We start from the raw sequence: 16603 nt of genomic DNA, 5'->3' as shown, positions 1-16603 counted from the left end.
TATCTTGCCCTGAAAACAGGTATGACAACACTGTTAAAATCAGAATCCTATGGACACTGTACAAAAAGATGTGTGCCAAGCACACACCCCTGTCAAGGTAGATGAATAGCTACAATAGCAAAAGGGATCCTGATCATGCATCTTCTCTTCTGGACTAATTTTCCCAATATGGCACCAAACCAAAAGTGGTGGCACTGCTCTGACTGACAAATCAGATCCAGTTGACTGATCAGGAGAACAAAGAAGACCTCATGACTCCGTTTCCCCCATCATTCTTTACAGAGATGGAAGGATGCTCCCCAAAACCTTTAATAACTTGATCCCTGCAGCGTCATCCTCATCCGTGCCCTCACTTCTAGGCACTGAAACCTGTGCATCTTTCATTTGTGCTCAGGAAAAACAGTTAAGTTCAGTTTGGGTCTGTGATTCCTGTAGGGAATCCAATTGGGGACCAGCCGGGGCTCATCCCAATGGCAATGACAAAAGGAAACTCCTTCAGCTTTAGTTACGATGCAATGCCAAAAGCCGCTGGCATGCATACGTGGAGGCTCCTTCTGCTCACACCTCTGTTTTATTGAAAATAATCAGGTCTCATTTATCCTGGAACTCTATAACTAACTACAGAATTAGAAATAGCGGTGACACCCTGAGAAGGTGGAGCTGAAGTATTCGGGAGAGAAGACAATTGTGTCTGGTCTCACATGCTTCTGGTCAGAAGCACTTGATGATTACTGTTGTAACAATAAAAGTCACTAAGGATAAGGATGACTGTTGTTTCCCACTCTCCTGTGCTGTCAGGAAGATCCTGAGAAAGCTCCAATTCTCAGTGGAATTTGCAATTTATTTGAAGTGACGGTATAAGAAATACTCCCCAGCCTCTCGTTCTCTTTACCTCCCCTGTTCCCTTCCTGCCTCCCAGCTTCTAGCCGGTCTGTGAAATCAGGATGCCACAAGATGAACGATGTACCTGGGGAGGCAAAGAGTTCTTTGCCATTCATTGGAGCCCTCAGCATCACGGCTGGATCGAAAGCCTTTCTGAAGGAGTAGTCCTGGCTCAGCCCACGTCAGAGGCTTGATGCCATAATCCCTACATGAAAGGGTTATGCAAAGGGTCAGAACAGGTGATGATAAAGTTCCCTTCCAGCCAAAACAATCTATGAACCTCCAAGGAAATCCACCATCCTCTGGCAAGAGCCAGGACTAGACTTTCTAAAGTGTAACAATGTCTGGCTCCAGAATCGCAGGGGCAGCGCCTCTGAAGAGCTATGAAATCATCTCTTCTGCTTGGGAGGTTCGACAAGCTACGTTGGCATTGCCTGTCGGCCACAGACCACAAGACTGGAATGCTGGGAACAAAACCAGAGCAGATATGTTCAGAATGGCTTTAAAGCTAATGTTACACTGCTAAAAAGGAAGAGGAAAAAAAAAAAGGAAAAAAATAAAGGCACTTAACCTGGGTTTTTTAATGCAGTAAAAGTGAATTCATGGATTTCTTTTGAACACGCTAGAAAGCCGTTGTGCAACCCAGCCTGCACAGCAGGCCCAAGGTGGGAATGGCAGAAGCTGCTGCAAGTCAGGACCAAGGTACCTGAGCAGAGCTGTGTGGGAGGCAAGGCCTGGAGTTGCAGGAGAGCAGCAGCTTCAGAGAGAACGGGAGCTGGCGGAGATTAATGAGGGAAGCTCAGACAGTATCTGTCTGTAGGAGGCCTGGCTCAATTCAAGGCCATTAACTTGTTGCTTTCTGATCACCACCAACAGGACTGGAAACAAAAGCATGTCTGCCCAGCATGGTTCATGTTGAGCGATTGCTTAAATACTCCAGCGGAATGAAGAGCTTTAAGAAAGGCAAAGAGCCACTTCAATGGCTGCAGGCTCACAAGGCTGCAAGTTTTTGCATGAAGCCCAAGTGAAAACCAGGCAGGCAACTGGGATGTAGCCTTGAAAGTAGAAACAAATAAATTACTAGCCTTCATCTTCTTCCATTCAGGAGTTTAAACTTAAAGGGGAGTCCATCAACTTTAAATAAATCATGTTTATAATTAAAAACATATTTTCCTGCGCTGCTTACAAGCCTTTGGATGATTAATATGGCATTTTTCAAATTACTTTAATTCACACTAATTATGCTGCTTGTTTACCCCAGTCAATAATTTTTCTTCCAGGGAGATAAAGCTATCCCAGGAGGAGGTCTCCCTTCAGGGACCAAGAGGAAAAGGACTCCAGGGAACTGCCTAAGGCACCAGTAACATATGGGAGGTCTTTCACTGAAAGCGACAGAGCTGGTTACATGAGTCACATCACGTCAAACACTCACAGGACTTCTTTTGCTAAGCCTGACTCTTTGCCTGGATAAGATGAGGAGACATGAGCTTGCTCAGCTCCCAGAGGCCTTGAGCTGTGTTTTGCCTAGACCTTGCCTGAGGTACCAACCTTGCCAGGGGACCAGACTTTGCAGGTCTAGCACGAAACCATAGCAGCAGCTGCACAGTCTCTGGATTGAGTCAGCCTTGTGCCCGGCAGAAGCCAAATGTGTTAGGGGCAAGTGGGAGGGACGGAAGGAGAATTTAAGACCCCCCATTGACATTTTCTCCTGCTTTCCCTGCCTTCAGCACTATGGTTCCCTTCAGCTTTTCAAGCCCACATGCTGACCAGAAGGAATTGGAGAGCCAAGGAACATGTGCTCCCCCCATGTGCTGTTTTGCCTCCTGCACCCTAGTGAAGATGTACCAAGGGCAGGTCAGTAGCAAGGTATGATTTTTGAACTGCCTTTACAAAAAAGGACAGCAGATGGAGAAGCAGAAAAGGCCACACAGTAACTGTGAAGCAAAACTATCTCCTGTTCATTTTTCTGCTTTCCAAAAACAGCTGCTTCAAGCCTTATCTCCTCCTATGTCATTTGTAGACGCTGGAAAGTTTCCTAGCCCTTCAGGAAATAGAATACAACAAATTGAACAAGAATTCTCCTCCCAGTTATTTGATTCTCTTTCAACATTATTTAAAAGAGCTAGATATATTAAAAAAAGCAATGGTGCATTTCCATTCCTGCCCCAGCACTGCAGCCTGCCTTTGTGGTGTGAATGGATTTGCTGGGTCACCTTTCCACAGGAAGGGCTGAAATGTCCTGACCCAGAAGCCTTCGGGTAGCAGACATACTAATACCTGCAGGGTGACACAGTGACGTGGAAGTTATGAACTGATCATGCTGCCACATGCCCAGCAGAGAGTATTGCTACAGCCCCTTCCAACGCTTTACAAATCAGGGTGCTCCTGGTTTGACTCTCCAGGACTCCTGCAGACTCTCCAAAGATAGCAATGACATTTCCTCATCTTTTTACCCTTTCTCCCCTGTTTCAAGACAGCAGTTATTTCATAATCTACGTGTCTCTAGAGTTGACAGTTATTCTTAGGCAACTGTAAGCTACAAATACAAGTGTCTAGCTAACAAAATATACATGCTTTGTGTAGCATGAACTACTCTTCAGCCAGCACACACAATAGACCTTGTTGCTTCATGAACTAAAGCAGGAGATATCAGGCAAAGCTTTCCCTTCTTGAGAGACGAGAGCAGGCCCTAGTGAGACTCATGATAACAGAAGAGGAAAAAAACTGTAGTTACCTAATGGTGGCCCAAATCCTTCAGATCAGGCACGCAGAAGCATGTGAGTTTCTGTGGAAGCCTGATTTGTATTAATCAAACCAGCATTGAAAAGCATTACCACAAAATTTATTCTAATACCTGTTGTACCACACCCTAAAAACAACAAAAGAAAACAAGCTGAGATAAAAGATATTTGCTGTCAAAGGTGGGGAAACACCTTCAGAAAGCCACAACGTTGGCTTCCTCTAAGAAATTAAACAAGAGTGGTAGACATTCTTCAGATTTCTTATCAAAGACAGGTGTCTTGCCTACTTGGGTTTAGCACACCACCATGACAGGGCAGTGCAGTTCGTGACCCGGGGGCTGCAGCCAGCAAGAATAGTTTCTCACTGTTCAAGCAGAAAAAGCAGGTAATTCTGTGTAAACCCTGGTCCCATGAGCTGTTTGTGTTACTCTGCACTCTGGGGGTGCCCCAAAACTGGCCCCAAATCCTTGAAAGTCTGAACCTTGCCTGATATGAATTTATAGCACCTGAGCTACAGTGCTAGCTCCCTAGATGAACATCCTTGTGGACGGTGAGGGCAACGCAAAATAATCTGCTTTCTCCACAGGTTATCTGCACACCATGAGGCATCCATGGGGAAGCTGGCACAGAGAAACTAGTGTGCGCTCAGTTCCTGCCCTTGATCAATGTATTTTATCTTGTGGATTTGCACAAACCTGAATGACTAGAAGAGAGCTGCATGAGATAAGTCGGCTAAGGGATCCATATTAGGCATAGTGATCAGTTGCAAAGAAGAGCAGATTTACCCTTTGTACAGTTTTTGTTCCCAAAACAAGAGTACACAACACAGAGGTAAGGTCGAAGCTCTCCTTCCGTTTCATGTGGAAATCCAGAGTAAAAGCCGCTACTCAACTTGCTCAGCTGCTGTAAGACAGCTTGACCATTTCTTAAGTTGTTAAAACGATCAATAATTTAAAAAACTCAGACCAGTAGCAAGACATCTAAATTACTGCTTGGTCTCCTCTTAGAGCATTCCTCCTTAGCAAAACTCACTGGAAGCGATGCTAGGCACTGTAAAAGGCACTGAGGTCCTGTGTGTGCTGAACTCTGTAAAACCACATCTCAACCAGGAGGACACACTGCACATGGCCATGAAGAGGCTCCAACCTAGAAAGCATGGCCTGTTTCCTCACAGTTGAGGGGCAGCAGGCTTGTGGTATTTGCACTGGATCCATACTCGATACATCGTCATTTGTTTCCCACGGTTCACTTGCAATCGCCGATCAACCAGATTCTGAATTTTCTCCAGCCCAGCTGTTGTGAAGAGACCATCTAATTCATCTGGAAGCAGAGAGAAGGAGACTGAGGATGCCATAGCTTTCATTTAACTGATACCTGCTCACACTGAGGTTTAAACTATGTTGAAAGATGGGCCAGAGGAAACTCATGGTCTCACTCTGGCAGGGAGACGTAAAGATCAGACAGGACTTGACTACTGTACCATGGGGGGATTAAGATCACAGTTTCTCTAGTTTCACTTGAGTTTACCTTCTACCAAGGAAGTAAAGAATTATTTGGAGGACAACTAGAATTACAGAGACTCGACAAAGAGAAAACAGCAGCACTTTCAGACATGGGTATCGCCTCTAGTAACCAATTAAGGGAGCATCTTCTGGCGAGTAGGGACAGATCCATTCCTTCCCCCTCCCCCCACCCCTCCAGAGGAATTTCAGAATCTGCAAGAGCAAAGAACGGGATCAGACCTACGCTTTTAAATGGTGGCAATAAGATCTGTGCTGTATAGGCTGGAGGGGAACGAGATTCATTAAGGTTAAGTTTGGGGAAAAAAAAAACTTAAAAAACCACACCCTGCTGGGGCCCAATCAAAGCACCAAGAGACCTCGAGGCTGCAACACTTACACTGGCAGGTATTCCTGACCAAGCAAATAAGTATTGTAGTGCCCCAGCACACTGGCCGTGGGCAAAGCCAGACCGAGTCCTGCTTAGCAGCAGAGAGCTTGTTCAACTGCAACCTGGGAGCACGTGATTTGTGTGGAGTTTCTGCAGAAAAGGGCTAACAGGTCCCAGCTTGTGCTCTTTTATCAGATGCTTGCCATCGTGAAGCATTTGCCAAACACGCATTAAACATTAATTTTGTTGTGATAAACAAGACTTGTGCAGTGGGGAAGGGAATAGTTCGTTGCAGTTGTGCCACTGCTCTAAAACTGACCATGCAGAGGGGCCTGTGGTGGAAGTGCCTGCAGGTGCAACTGGTGATAAACAGGGAGAATACAACCCCTTAAGCAGCAGCAGAACTGGAGAGGCTGCCTCAGCTCTATGCTGAACTACGCCCTTATTTCCTCTTAGGAGAACAGTAAAGTTAAGAGAAGTTCCTTCAAGTGGTGTCCATCTCACTCTATCCTCCTCTGGCAACAAGATTCAAGGAGAGCTCCGCCAATCCCACCCTTCCCAGTGTACCAAACACACTAGTCTTTCTCTAGAAGGATTTTTCCACTAAGGAATTCACCATGCCATATCGCATCAGCACGTGACAAGCCCAGGTACCCGTGCAATTGAGAAACACTTAACACATTTCACACTGCTCCAAGTAAGACAGGCTGGAAAGAGGTAGTGGCAAAACTTGAGGGCTCAGGGACAAAAAGAGGTGACGACAGTCAAAGGGATGTTTTCTAGCCTCCTACCTTGTGTGAAGAAGTAGACTCTGGTGCCATCACCTCTCACATAGAAGTTATCAGACAGACATTGACCTAAGGGCAAGAGGGATTTAAACAGTTACCAGATATCATTTAAAAATCAACAACTGCCATCCAACTGCACGTAAAGACAAGATGCACTTCTCCCAGCACATGCTGTGCTTAAGGGGAATTAATGAGCTGCCTCCTAAACAGGGTAGACAGTACTCCAGAGAAGCATCATCTATTAGTGACCTGGCAACACTCTCCAGGGGAAAAGAAAATACCTTTCTTAAACCGAAGCTGGGCCATATCGTAACGGCCATAATCTCGTAACAAAATCATTCCTCCTGGTTTCAGAAGGCGACTCAGTCTGTTAACAATGCATTGCATCCTGAGGAAAGAACAAGACAGAAGTATTCATCACTCTGCAAAACGATGCTTGTTTCCTTAGCCTACTTTCCAAAAAGAAGGTATAAGTTTTATATATGTTTCAACTTCATATAAAGAGCTACCAAAAGCTAGCACTTCTCTGAGCTCTCTCAGACTTAGGTGGGTTGATTTTATCTGGCTGCCTTATTTCTGACATTCCTTGATTCTGCTTTTTTCTTTACAACGATAACTTAGCCTGCCACAGCAGGGATTAACTGCTCTCTTTTACTAATTAAAAAAGTATCTCCACTGGTTTCTGTAAAACAAGTAGTAAGTGAACTTGAAAAATGCTGTGAAATAAAACCAAAGGGAACAAGGAGGAGAGACTAGTGTAGGTTGTATCACACTGTCACACTAAGATCACAGCACTTTTCTTAGCTGTTTTCTGAACCTGTCCCGTCCCTTCTTGCCACCTCTCATATAAGAAATTCATCTAGCCTTTGAGCCTTAAAATCTAGCAGCACACTTTCCACAAATGGGTGCTGAGTGCTCAGTGTGGCTGGGGTTCAGAACAGGTGAGCAACTGTGAGCGCAGCAAGGCGTCACTTAGCGCTTCCAAATCACACCTATCCTGTACCAGCATTTGTGACAACAGAAAGTACCTGCAAATTTCATTGTCAGAGGCTTAATGGAAAACTGGACCAGACACAGTACAAACTTTAATTTTCCTTGATAAAAGAGGACCTACTATTAATAAACTACAGTTCTATATGCATTATCTTCTGCTACGAGAAGGAATCATTAAAACTTACTTCTCTGGGAGAATCGCTGAGAGGACAAAGATAAGAATAACAATGTCAAGACTCTCGTCTGGCATTGGGAAAGGACTTCGGTCATCGCACAGGTCATGGACAAATGCAAAGCAGCGAGAAGAATCATATTCTGCATTGTTCTGTATTTAAGGGGTGAGAAATTAGAGCATTAGCAACAGACTCTGATCTCAATATTATCTGGACATGGGAGCATTTTAACTTTCACATAATAAAGTGGTGTGTCCAGAGATCTGTTTCAGCCTCACTGGACTATCTGACACTGGGGTCAGATAGGTTCCCTGGTCAGACAAGGAACAGGGGTGAAATGTGAAAAATAAGTACACATGGGAGATTTACAAAAAGCTTTGGACTTGTTACATTCAGACAATCAGCACTGCAAAAAACCTCAAACTGGGCTGAGGGTTGATTACAATTTTAAGGCCAGATTTTCCACTAACAGTGGTAAGAAGTGAGGGATTTACACTGTTAAGCTGGAAATCTTTACACAAGTGAGAATGTCAGGGTGCCTCACTGCATCACTGAAATCAATTTCAACTACAAGCAGAGTACTCCCTATACACCAAACATCAAACCTGGCTGCCTAAAGTTATGCCCTTAAAAATCACATTTAGACTTCTAAAAGAAGTTGTATATTTTTCTAAAGCTGCTGCTACAGATTGCAGTAGCCTCTATAAACACTGCTGTAGCCTCTATAAACAGTGCTGTAGCCTCTATAAACATCCTCCGCTTAAGAGGATGAAATGGTATACTGCCTCTGCTGCTGTGCTCCCCATCTCATCTCATGAAGTGACTGATTACATTTGATACTTCATATATTCTCAGTTCTGTTCTGACCTGAAATTTGTTAGCAGCATTTGTCCTTTGACTAAATTCCAGCCTCCTGCTCCACAGACAACATTATCCCTCCTCAGCTGTCTGCGCAGAAGCAATCAGACCACATTCCTAGAACTGCAGTGACAGTAACACACACACAAACCAAAACCAGCTTCAGTTCCTGTTAAAAAATAGCTCAGCAGTTACTCAGCTAAAAGAGCACTGGATTTAGAAAAGTACTGCCAACCACAGGGGAAAGAAAATCTGGCTGACTTGTCTGCTGCCAATGTGACATTTTGAGAACTCCAACTTCCCTCATTTCTACAATCTTTGATGGCTCATTTTCCTGATTTACCAGTACAAGGGTCAGCATCAGGGCTAGCTAAAAAAAGAAAGCTGCCAACACAGCTAGATAGCCAGTGGCAGCTGTGATATATTTGCGTTAATGTGCAATTGGCACCATGTACTTCCTACCTTCATAAGTCACCATTGAGTTTACCTGGACAAGATCCACAGCTGTTGTAGAAAAATCACAGCAGTAAACAAAAAGGCCTGGGTCACTGAAATAAATAAAAGAAACTATCATCATTTATATAAAGGTGCTCCACAGGAATTTAGAAGTGTCTCAAACACACAGAGCACAGAATTGGGAGCCAGAAATCCTGGGCTTTAGTCTATCTCTGTCAATAATGCCTTGTGCAAAACCTGGTGGATCATGTTGCTCCTTTATGCCTCAGTTATTCTCATATGGAACTGACTGCTTACTTTTCCTTCCGGAAAAGGAGAGACACTAAGGCCTGTATGAAAATACTTTCAGAATGAGACATATAAACTCACATTGTTTCGTTGGTTGCATTCTAAGACCAAAGATTTCCAAGCTCAAAACACAATCAATTGAAGTTGCAGATGGCAAAGGTACCATTTGCATCTGGCCTTTCTCTGAGATTGTCTAAACTAAGAACACATGCAACACTTTTCCAATTGTTTTGCAGAGGCTGGTATATCATGCAGGTAAAAACCTACTGAGAACTACTTACTTGTTGGTTTGTAAAATTGGGAAGACGGTATTTCCAGCACCACAGCCAACCTGCACAAGCAAAGTAGATGTACACATCGTGAAAATAATTTCTTCAGCATGTCCCATGCAGCTAATTTCAAATCATCTCTCTACAGCCGTGGAACAAAGAGCAACTCATGAGTAACAACTGAGCATAGCAGTGACCACTTGCAAATCTCACTCCAAGATCTGAATATGTTCCGCTCTGAGGAGCAGGCTTACATATAAGCATTTGTGGGAAACCACTAAGCCAGTTCTCGTAGAAATCTTACTAACAAGCTATATACTGTTACTCTTTTGAAAACTGTTATTGCCGGAATCCCAAGCATAACAACCAGGATGAGTCACTGAAGCATTGGCAAAGGCCACGGATTAGTTGCATTCACTTCCACAGAAAATCAGCGCAATGGAGAAAGAAGTTTGCTTTACTATAATTACATCCTGCTGTTTCAGAGTTTCCTTCACTAGATGGCTCTTCCTCAAGTTACAAGTAGGCCTACAATGATTCTGCCTTATTATTCCTTCTACTTGTTTCCATTTGAAGAGAAGATGGCTCACACAACTGGGTTTGGGGAATTTGCCTCTGAACTTTTAAGGAATCAGTAAAATTGAAATAGACTGAGCAGAAAACACCACTGATGGCTCGTAGTGACACATATTACTGAAAGCCACAACGACCCAAGAATATCAAAGTCTGAGGAAGTCTCAAAGCCTCAGATTAAATAAAAAAATCGAAAGGACAGTTCACATTGACTCTTCTGGAAGGGTGGAACTTCCATATAACATGAAGCATTCAACAAAAACAGCGGTATCTACAGTGAACAAACTAGAGGTGGCACAGCAAAAGGTCATTACCAGCTGTCAGGAGTCTAATATTTAGAAGTCCTACAGACTTTTCTGGGACAAACTGTATCAGTCTGAGATTCCCCGTTATTACATGGGCCATAAGGAACAAACCAAACAGCATCTTTACATTCTTGGTTTCATTGTTTTGTTTCACACCTCCCAAGGCAAACAGGAGTCAGCACAAACATGCAAAACATAAATGACAAGGTAAAGCTTTATACAGACAAGTAAAAGAATCAGCTTCTTCAAAAGATGACTTTAAAATGCTTGTTTCAACATCTGATAGTAATAGTTTTTCTTTTAAACTCGGAAACTTCTTATGGCCCTTGTGCTCTGCCAACTCACAGTCTGAACCAAAGAATCCCAACAGTTCTAAGCTGCCCTCTGTTTTTTGCATTTTTCTGACTTAAAGCAATCATCCCATTCACTTGCTGTTTGCCAATGATATATATTTTTATGTCCCAGACACAATAACACTGATACAAGGGACTGTCTGATGTGTGACACTCTGTTTTACAGCTATTACCTCTAATATACGGTAAGATGCAGATGATCCTGGGTAATCTCCATCACTTTGATTCAGCTCACTATACTTCTGCGCAGCCATCTCCTCTGTGCAGATCTTAGGTGTGCTTTTTATCAGGTTTAACTGATTCTCTGCCCTGGTTTCCAGTGAAAAATGTCCATTTTCACAGCTTCCCAGCCCTTCATTGTTGGATTCTTCTTTGTTACTAAACTCACGCACAGAATCCCCATTTTGACTTGGGTTCCTGTTAGGTGCCAGCTCAGGAAATTCAGTGAACAGCCAGTGCCTGTCCTTGAAGAAGCCATTTTCGTGGATTTTATAAAAGTCATCCCAGTACCTCTTAGCATTCACCTCATATTCCTCTGTGAACACAAACAAAAACGTCACCAGCAGTCAGATCAGAAGGTCTCAGAGTTTAATCAGTTCAGACAGTGAGGGATCACTGCAGACACCTATTCAGCAATCTGCTTTAATAAGTAAGGTTATTGATTGAAAATCACCTTTATTTAAATTGTGCCATCCCACATAAACACTCAGCCTGCCTCCTCACAGCCACTTTGGTAGGGCTAAAAAAGGGAGAAGACATAGAAGAGGAAACTATCTGCTTCCTGGTAGGATTTAAAGGAAGCTGGCAACAGAAAAAGCCTCTGAAGGAGACTGGAATGAAGAAATCCAGGTTTTACTTCCACCTCTAACACTAACTTGTTCAGTTCACTGGAACAATTCATTTGGAGCCTCATGACACTAAGTGTCAAGCGCTTACAACTTCTAAGGAATTCTATGACAGCTGCCTGGAGCTGAAGAGCTCCTGTCCAACACACTACCCTTTTTTTCAGATGGAGAAACAGAAAAATTAGTCAACTATACAGGCCTGGCAGAAAGCTCAATTAGCATTTGCGCAATACTCAAGGATTACAGGACAGCATGTATTGCTAGAGTCCAGCCTACAGCACTTTGTTTTCCATCGTTCTATGCATATTAGAGCATCACGCATTTATGAAATTAAAACAAAAGAGGGGAATCAACAGAAGCGACCACTGTCATTAAAGTAATAGTGGAGAGCTAAGGTGGATAGACTAAAGATGATAAGAATTAACTTTAGCAGCAAGCATTATCATTTTCACACCAAGTGCTACATTCCAGTAGCAAGATGAGTATTACAGAAAGATGGAAGAACTCTTACAAAGCCATGATCTAACGAAATTCGAGTCACCCACAGAATTATTTCCACACACCTTCACAGATTTCAGATCAAGTACAGTTGTAGGGGAACTATTTTTCCCATGGCAAGTTACAAATCCAACTGGCTTCCTGAATTCTCATCAATGTGATGAGTTCTCTGTCCTGGGAAACAAGAGCTAATTATAGCATCCTATGCTTGTAATCACCTAGAGGCATTAACATCCACGGCCAGAGATCCCAACTGCATTTCAATAACATGCAACTCCTTAGCCATCGTTGCACAGCAACATGTGCATTACTGAATGCAAATGATTCTCCCACAATTAAAGACGACGACTGTATGTGAGAATGGATAACCTCTCTCCAACATCTACTAAGAGTAGGGTTAAAAGAAAAAGCAGGCATCTTAAAATTGGAGATTAGTAGTATTATCTGAACTGTAGTTTATTTATTAGTCTTTCTGAAAAGCAGACAAGTGTTTAGAAGATATCTGAAGGGAGATAGTAAAATGAACCAAGAACACCTGGAAAAATACGTAGCCTCAGCCAAATATAGACAGAAATGGCTTTAACAAAGAACCAGAAGTCAGTCGTATGTATATTTTTAGGAAGATCTATCCCTGAAGCACAAAGAACTATATATAAAAATAATCTCTTTACCTCAAGTATAAGGATTTTCTCCTTTTAGGAAGCCTTGTCCTTTAACCCCAAGCCAAAAGAAATTTTAACGTCTGATATTAGACTACAGCAGTAAGTTTGTGCCATGATCTCACCATAGCTCAAAGTAAGCAGGGTCAAATCAGTTTACTATTTGCACAGGGGAACTCAATGACTGCTAATGTCAGAGGAAGAAGTGTTATTGATTCATACCCTGGCGCACTCCTTCCTGAATTGTCACTTCTTCCATGTACTAGTAGGGATATGCAAGGCTGCTGGGGCTGGAAATGCTCTTTCATCTAACAAAAATATAAAGTCCTGATCTGCTGGTCCCTAACAATCCCATGACAGCCTGACTGAGATGCTTACCTGAGGTGCTGGGGCAAAATTCCAGCCCAAAATCCATTTTGGATTACCCACATTTTTGCCACAGTATAACGCTGAACAAGACATTGTGCTCTTCCTGTGTTAAATTATTGTGAAATTCTGTGGATCCTATTGAACAGCTGTTATACTCCAACCTACATGTGTAGAAGCTTTATTTAAAGCTCATTTACCTTATAGCCTAGTGTTTTCAAAGCACTAGAATAAAGGATCAGTAACAATATAAATGCAAGAAGTCAAGGGCCAGCTAACAAAGATCATGCAAAAAACAGATATAAAACAAAAAAATGACCATATTAATTTTTCAGCCTGACTTCCTGCACAACTTATGCCAGAAAAGCTCACATAATACTTGCTTCAAGATCCTTTTTGTGGTATTAGCTCATGGGGACATCGGCGTGCGAGCCAGATTCCTCCAGAGACTTTCTTGATAAGGACTCCTGACTTTTCTGCTCGTCTTTGTAAGGACACCCCCAAAGCCAAGCCCATACTCACCCTTTCACATTGCAGAAGAAGTGCAAACAAAAGTAACTGTTCACAAAAGACAGGAAGAGAACCAGGGACCCCCTGAATTGCATGGGGGCTCATTATGGAGCCTCAAAAGGAAACCAAGAAACTCTTCCACTTCTTTCTTTGTTCCCAGCCAGGAGACACATCTTCGACATACCCCATAGAACTTCTCTCCTTCTTCAGAACAAATTCTGACAGCCTCAAGAAGTCCACAGAATAATACAGCCATAATGACCAATAGCCTGCCTTTGTTCTCCTGCTTGGACATTACTGATTCTCAAAATACTAGACCCTTCAGGCACATTTGGCTGGGCTGGCTTCCCTACGTTTCAGCCATCCCATTGTCTCCACACGCTTCCCACTGAATAGCAACCACCAAAATCTGACTGGCCTCCATTGTTCAGCCTGGGAAATACATCATGAAGACCTGACAAACTGCTCTAACAGTAAATTGCTCCACAATTTCATAGTTGTATATAGGTTCTCAAAGCATGACAGACAGGATCCTTTAATGTTAACCAGATTTTAAAATGAACTCAACACAATGGGTATCACAATAGAAACTGCTGGATACTTCTGGGAATCCAAGAAATTAGGAGGGTTGCTCTTTGGTATAATTAAATTTGCTATTGTGAACACAACTGGAAGCTATATGGGAAGTGTCTCAATAGCTCCAATAGTGTTCAGCATTGCCTTACAGATGACACACTCAATTTAATTTGAACAAAAGGGGCAGATCCATCCTAGAACTTGGCAGAATATAACAAGATCATCATCAAAAAAGCCTCTTATCATACCAAAGAACAGGAAGACATTTCACCATCATTTAAGGGACTGGATGATATCTAACAGGTGTGGAGGAAAGACACATTATTAACCACCTCAGAACAGCTTCAACCGCATTACTTGGCTATAGAGCTGTGCACCTTTAGCTCGACTGAGATTCAGGTAAGCTTTGCATTTTGGATGTATAAATATCCTTTAAGCCAAGTTTGAGGAAATAAAAACTTTGGAATCCCTTTTCTGCCTCTCTGATGATGAACACTTCAATCAGGATAAAATAATTTTTCTTCGCTTCTGATTTAATCATTACCATGCTGTTTGTTAACCTGGTAGAGATGAATATGGACACTACCTTATTAGACCCTCTTAAGAGAAAAAGGGATAGCTCCACAGCATGCAAGCAAACAAAAGATTGCCTGTCAGAAGTTAAGCTTTAGAGAGCAAAAGCAAGCAGAGAAAATAAGACTAAATGAGACTGTTGCTCTACACCGAAAGAAGTCTGTTGACAAGGAACACTAACAAGTATTTAAACATACACAACATGAATAAAGAAGCTCAACCCAAGATGACTCCTCCCAGCCAAGATAATTTCTGTTCCAGTAGGATGAGTCTCTGGAGAAGGTAGAAAAGTCACAAAGAGGTAAATTAAGACCAGAAAGATTCCTCCTGCTCCATTTTTCATTATCAACCGCTAGGTAATGTATTTTGAACGATTTGGGACATGGGGGGAAGGGAAGAATAAATGATGATGCATACACAGTTCTGGCCAGACTGTTCCGCTCTTGTATGAACAAGTTAAGACTCAGCATTACAATAGCATCCAAAAGTACCTTGTTTATCGTGTGGCAATAGCTGTGAGCTGTTCTCTTGAACTTTACTCCTGGCACTGGCTTCCTGCTCTTCTGACCACTCCACATTATCCCTGTTGTAAAAATAAGATGAACTACTCAGCTGAGAATGGTAGGGCAAAGACAGCGAGAAAAGAGAAAGGTCTAGACAGCTGTGGAGCTCTTCCACGATCTCTAATTCTAGCTCAGTAGCAGTACAGCAGTACTATCAGCACGTACGGTTCCCCGTTCTGAATGAACTGCACTTGTAGCATTACAAACGATGTAACTGGAAGGGATCCCAAGAGACACCAAATCTGTCCCCTAATCCTTTCCCCTATTTGATGCTCAGCCAAATTTAGAGGAAATAAATCCTTACTATAAAACCACGAGGGCACTCAGCATAAACAGGCCTCCCTGAGAGGAGCTGCCATTCTCACATGGTGGAAAGAACTTGTTCTTACACAGGTGATGGACAGGTAAGTGCTTGTGTGCGTTCACTCAACCAGGTCATCAACATCAGCTATTTGATTTAGCTGTCTCAGAAAACTAAATTTTCTTTCTCAATTTAAAACAAAAAAGGCAGGAGGGTTATTTGGAAAGTAAAGTGTTATACTAATATTAAATCCAATTAGGAGAAAAATATGCAGGAAGCTTTAAAGCATTAAGAACCTATTAATAACTTAAATGTGCATACGCAGTTGTGTAGTCATTAAAGTGATTCACTTGACCTTTTTTCATTAAAACAAGTGAATGAAAAGCAGACTACAAGGAACAAGAAGCACTATTCTGGCCTCAGGAAGAATTAGTTTTTTGATATTTACTCACAAAACAAAGACTTGACAAATGTCAAGTCTGAAAAATTAGATTACTAGGAGTTTCTGCAGGGAAATACTATTGAGGATATGCTTTTGTAACATACCTTTGATATAGTATAGTCCTAAAATGAATGACAAGCTGATACATGCACATATTACTTTATTACAAGTTAAACATGCCCAATTCTTAAAAGGGTATAGCAGCCAGAGACCAAAAATGGACATATTTACTTCAAAAATGCAAAATACCTTCAGTTCTCAGCAAACTCAAGAATTTTGGGTGCTTAACACATCTTAGAACAACAGCTTTCTCCAACCAAAGACTTTTCTGTTCCAAGCTAAGACCTAGCACGATCTCATACTGTTACAGCTTCGTGTGACAGCAGATGGGTGAAATGATCTTAGTTCAATTTACACATTAGTCACTAATGTATACAAACGGAGAAGGGTTATAGATTTCTGAGAGCGAACCATTTATTAACTATAGCAATGAAACAATTGCTACAGAGCAAAGCAACACATTCTCCTGAAACATCGAGGGAGCCTGAGAAATCCCGACGGCTTCGGGAGGAGCCGAGGAAGGCTCAGGACCCCCCGGGATTAGCCCCCCCAAGCACTGTCCAAGGGGGCAGGGCCCTCCCGCACCTCCAAGTCCTCACGGCACCGCCTGCCACGCTGGCAGCGCCCCAGCCCGGGGGTGC

General features: G+C 42.6%; 1 protein-coding gene across 1 annotated transcript; it reads right to left on the bottom strand.

Annotated features, from left to right (window-relative positions):
• Positions 1-4457: 4457 nt before the first annotated feature.
• Positions 4458-15208, bottom strand: LOC104070792 (methyltransferase-like protein 2; the record flags this gene model as incomplete). Its single annotated transcript, XM_009576282.1, has 8 exons — positions 4458-4943; positions 6305-6370; positions 6583-6689; positions 7480-7619; positions 8813-8873; positions 9351-9400; positions 10743-11104; positions 15088-15208. Coding segments are annotated over 8 exons (1059 nt in total), but the record flags the coding sequence as incomplete, so codon positions are not given.
• Between the last annotated feature and the right edge of the window lie 1395 nt (positions 15209-16603).

The sequence above is a fragment of the Fulmarus glacialis genome, unplaced genomic scaffold (assembly GCF_000690835.1).
Source record: "Fulmarus glacialis isolate BGI_N327 unplaced genomic scaffold, ASM69083v1 scaffold29054, whole genome shotgun sequence".
NCBI lineage: Eukaryota > Metazoa > Chordata > Aves > Procellariiformes > Procellariidae > Fulmarus > Fulmarus glacialis.
Note: the sequence above shows the minus strand (reverse complement) of the source record. Positions and strands in the feature narration are given on the sequence as shown.